The 4,756-nt window shown below is 48.2% G+C and overlaps 1 protein-coding gene and 1 pseudogene across 2 annotated transcripts in view; one reads left to right on the forward strand and one right to left on the reverse strand.

Annotated features, from left to right (window-relative positions):
* Window positions 1-1,418: 1,418 nt before the first annotated feature.
* LOC102764309 lies at window positions 1,419-1,873 on the reverse strand (annotated as a pseudogene).
* A 961-nt stretch (window positions 1,874-2,834) lies between these two features.
* RHEBL1 (Ras homolog enriched in brain like 1) overlaps window positions 2,835-4,756 on the forward strand; it is a 3,869-nt gene continuing 1,947 nt past the window's right edge. Inside the window, exons 1-4 of one of the 2 annotated variants that reach the window (XM_006755466.2) lie at window positions 2,835-3,125; window positions 3,732-3,803; window positions 4,165-4,232; window positions 4,507-4,589. In XM_006755466.2, the coding sequence (XP_006755529.1) occupies window positions 3,074-3,125; window positions 3,732-3,803; window positions 4,165-4,232; window positions 4,507-4,589 (275 nt within the window). In that variant the 5' untranslated portion in view covers window positions 2,835-3,073. Of the gene's footprint in view, window positions 3,126-3,263; window positions 3,428-3,731; window positions 3,804-4,164; window positions 4,233-4,506; window positions 4,590-4,756 lie in introns of those variants that run through there. The other variant, XM_015558629.1, reaches the window with a different exon arrangement.

A 4,756-nucleotide genomic window follows, 5' to 3' on the forward strand; every position in this document is an offset into this window, starting at 1 on the left:
CCTTTCCTCCCCTTCTCCTCTCTCTCCTAGAATTGAAAAAAAAATGTATTCCCTGCTGGTATGGCTCAGTGGTTAAGCATTGACCCATGAACCAGGAGGAGGTCATGGTTCAATACCATATGTAGTTTCCTCAAAAAATTAAAAATGGAACTGCACCCAGCCAGCATGGCTCAGTGGCTGAGCATCAACCTGTGAACCAGGAGGTCACAGTTCAATACCGGTCAGGGTACATGCCCCGGTTGTGGGCTCGATCCCCAGTAGGGGGTGTACAGGAGGCAGTTGATTGATGATTCTCTCATCAAAGTGGCTGCACCAGTCTGAATTCCCACCAGCAGTGAACTAGTGTTTCCTTTTCTCCATATCTTCACCAGCACTTGTCTGTTGATTTATTGATGATAGCCATTCTGACAGGTGTGAGGTGTTAGGTAGAAAATGAAAGTAGACCACCAACTTACACCATACAGAAGAATAAACTCAAAATGGATAAAAGACTTAAATGTAAGTCGTGAAGCCATAAAAATTCTAGAAGGAAACTTAAGCAGTAAAATCTCAGACACCTCATGTAGCAGAATTTTCATCCATGCATCTCTTGGACTGAGAGATGCAACTGCTATTGAATTGGGTGGTCGGGCAAGGCCTCTCCAAGGAGGTGACATTGGTGCTCCGATCTTTTGTGCTGATTCCTTTGGGTCACACCTGGAGTTCCCATAAACGCGCTTCACAGAGCCAGTGATGAAACAATCCGAGTGACGCAGCACCAAGTATGTTGTAGGCAGTGGGAACGGCACCATGTGCCAGACAGTTGGAGTCAGACCAAAGCTGGGTTCAGTAACCTTGGTACTTGGGTTCTGGCTAGGAAAGAATTCAGAGCAAGACCCAAACTGTAAGAGAACATTTATTGGGTAAATTACAGAGATAGAAAAAGTAATTCCTAGAAGAAATGGGCTTAGGGAACAAGTTCTAGGTGTAAAGGAAGGGCCCTTGGAGCTTGGGAGTGAGGAAGCTAATGGTGCCTAGGGAGAGGGAGTCAGGGGGAGGGGAAGAGAAAGGGAAATAGAGAGGGAAGGAAAAGGCATGGGCATGCTCCCTGGAGAGAGATCCAGTAAAAACATATTTTTAAAAAAGAAAAAAATTATCACCATTTTAGTGCAGGCAGAACAGTGATGGACTCTTCTGTGGAAATCTTGCGCTAGCAAGCTCCTTATTGTCATTCAGACCTGAGTTTAAACAAGGCTTCCTTTGAGCAGAAGTTATCACCAGCCTGCTGGGCTGGCATGACAGTAGTTGAGCATCGACCTATGAACCAGGAGGTCATGGTTCAAGTCCCCGGGTCAGGGTACAATCCCAGGTAGTGGGCTCAATCCCCAGTGTTGAATTTAAAATATATTTTACAAAGTATCACTGGTCTAAAATGGTCATTTCTTTTTTTCTTTTTTTGATAAACAAAAGCCAAGTTTATTTGTTCATTTCTTGCATTTGAAGTATTCCTCAATGACATCCTTTGCCTGAGACTCTGCCATAGTCCTTAACCACCACGCAACTGCAACCAACCACTTTACGGGGTTTTCCCTCTCTGTCGATTTTACAGAGGCCTACCCATGCCCCTAGTTTCTTGTTGTCGTCAACCTTAATTAGGTTGCTTTGGTGTTCAGCACAAAGAGCCTCCACCAACTTGACGTACATAGGCTCATCACAGTTGGATGCAAGTACACAAAGATGGGCTTGGCGCTTGTCTAAGGCTTTGGCAGCTTCGCGAATTCCACGCGCGAGGCCATCGTGGATGAGGGCGGTCTTCAGCACCCCTTGCAAAGCAGTATTAACGTCCATGACACCTCCAGCAGCAATGCCTTCCACGGCCGGGCGTGGCGGTGGGTTATGGGTGGAGCCAAATCAGGAACGCACCCAAGCCTCTGCCTCCGCGCAACTCCGCGGCGGCAGGGAAAGGGCGGTCATTTCTTATTACACTACCTTTTACAGCACTTAATACTACCTAATGTTTCCTTGTTTATGTTTGTCTCTTACCAACTAGGTATTTTTTTAAATATATAACATTTTATTTTATTTTTATATATTTTTATTGATTTCAGAGAAGAAGGGAAAGGGAGAGATAGAAACATCAATGATGAGAGAGAATCATTGATTGGCTGCCTCCAACTGGGGGCCGAGCCCAACCGGGGCATGTGCCCTTGACTGGGATGGAACCTGGGACCCTTCAGTCTGTAGGCTGACGCTCTATCCACTGAGTCAAACTGGCTGGAGCTCTGCCTCACTTTCTTGTTAATTTACTAAACGGATTTGTGACAGTTTGCATGGAGCAATGGATGAATTTGGAACTGGAGACGGTGCCAGGAGCCAGATCACAAGGGTCTTAAATGTGAAGATGGGGAATTTCACACTTTACTCTGAGGGCAGTGGGAGCATTGGAAGGTCCCTGAGTAGAGAGGGAACACAGCCAGGACTCCTGTTCTGGAGGCCGGTGCAGAGGACAGACTAGAGGAAGAATATTAGAACTTTGGCCTTTTTTCCCTATTCAAGGACCCCAGATACCTTGCAAAAGGAAGGCCTAGAATCTTTTGATCAGAAATTCCAGGCCAGCCACAATGGATGTTTTTTATCCATGATTCTTCGCAGCCACTTTTGCTAAGTCGCAAATACGCAAACACCTCTAGGACCCTGGGCTCCTTTCTGTTTCTTTATGAATGAACCGGCTCTAGTCTGCGCACGCGCAGCTCTGGTTCTCCCGCTACACGTGAGGCCCACCCTTTCCTCCCGCTGGTGGCCCCACCCTAATCTTTTCTAATAGACCAATGGCGAGCGGCCTGGGGGGCGGAGCCCGGCGCGACGCGGCACAGTAGTTCTCCGGCGCGCCTCTCCCTCGCTTTAGTCTTGCTGTGTTGTGATCACGTGGCGAGCTCCGGGCGCGGCGCTTGTTTTGGTTTCTCTCTAGCTTGCCCCTTGCACCTTCGAGAGAGCTTTTCGGTGCCAGTTGCTGCATCTGCCTACACTGTGACCTCCGCTTCTTAGGGCTTCCCCAGCCCGCAGTTCTGCAAGCCCTTCGGGGCCGACCTCTGCCATGCCGCTAGTCCGCTATAGGAAGGTGGTCATCCTCGGGTACCGCTCTGTAGGTGAGTCTCCGCCCTGGGGAGAGCATGGACGCACCGCTGCTTTGTGGCCAGAGGAGGCGCGCTGCCGCGGGAACGCGACTAGGGAGGAATGGTGGCATTCTTAAGAATGGAGATGTAGAGCGAGGATTGAAAGGATATCGGAGGAAAGCCTGGGGTGGTGATAGTGTGTGGAGGGCTGCAGGAAGCGGAATATGTAAGGGTTAATATGGACTTGGCTATAGGAATACCGGGGTGGTCTCCGGCATTAGTCTTGGGGGTAGAGGTGGGGTCAGCATTTGATGACAGGGCGTGGTCTGTGTTGGGTAAGTCGCAGGTGGCCGGGTGCGGGGCAGACTTGATCCTAGGGAATCTCGGAAATTCCCAGGGGTGGAGTGGGGAAAGGAGACTGGAAAGGCTTCCTGCGGGGCTACTGAATGCATCCGGTGGCCAAGGTGCAGAGACCCAGGGCGAAAAGAGGGTTGAGGGTAGGCTAAGGGAAAGTATTGCATGGGGCATTCACAAGCTAGGGTGCTAATTTGGGGTCCCCTTTACTCCTGGGCTACAGCCCAAAAGGGCAGAGGGTGTGAATGTAGATAGCTGATTGAATACTACCACTGCTTTCCACAGGGAAGACATCTTTGGCACATCAATTTGTGGAGGGCGAGTTCTTGGAAGGCTATGATCCTACAGTGGATAATAGTGAGTGAACTTCTCCCTGGGGGTTAGGTGGTGAGGGAGGGCGTGGGTGCCCCACCCAGCTCCATAATCCTGATGCTAAGCAATAATTTAATTATATTATTTGATTAGGCATTAAATCTAATCTCTTCTCTAGCAGTCCTTTCTATGAGTGGAGCCAGAGTGTGGATTTTGCAAGATATTGAGTCCAGAATGGTGCAGATGTAGACAATAAGAATCTTAAAATTTTCTCTCCAGTTTCCTGGAGAGCTCTCTTGACCTAGTCCATCTATGTTTCCCCCACCCCCCAGAGTTAAAAATGTATCGGGGTGCACATCGCTAGCCCTTCAAAGCACCTCACAGTCAAGTTTTCTTTTCTTTACAGCTTACAGCAAGATAGTGACCCTTGGCAAAGACGAGTTTCACCTACACCTGGTGGACACAGCAGGGCAGGTACTAGTTTGGGGTAGGGTATCTAAATGTGGTAGTTCAGTCCTGAGAGATGAAATCTGGTAGCCTCTGTGGTTCATTTATAAATTAGTATTAAAAGAAAAACATTTTAGCATCTGGTAGTGTGTAGCACTCATTGGAGCTACTCAATAAATACTTGTTGAATAAAAGTGACTGGAATAGGGAGTCCCCCGGGGAGGGTACCAGGATACAGTCCACCAACCTTTGTCATCTGAGTATTATGGATCTAGGTATTGATATTTCTTTTTCTTATCAGGATGAGTACAGCATTCTGCCCTATTCATTCATCATTGGGGTCCATGGTTATGTGCTTGTGTATTCTGTCACCTCTCTGCATAGGTAAGTGACCAAGGTTGGGAGTAGGGGACTTTTGAGGATCTGAGGGTTATGGTTCATTTCTTCTTTTTTTTTTAAATTAAATCTATTATTGAAAGTACTACATATGTCTCCCCTTTTCCCCCATTGACTCGTCTAGCCCACCTGCCCCCCCCCCCCGGCCTCCCCCA

This window comes from Myotis davidii, unplaced genomic scaffold (genome assembly GCF_000327345.1).
Source record: "Myotis davidii unplaced genomic scaffold, ASM32734v1 scaffold290, whole genome shotgun sequence".
Taxonomy (NCBI): domain Eukaryota; kingdom Metazoa; phylum Chordata; class Mammalia; order Chiroptera; family Vespertilionidae; genus Myotis; species Myotis davidii.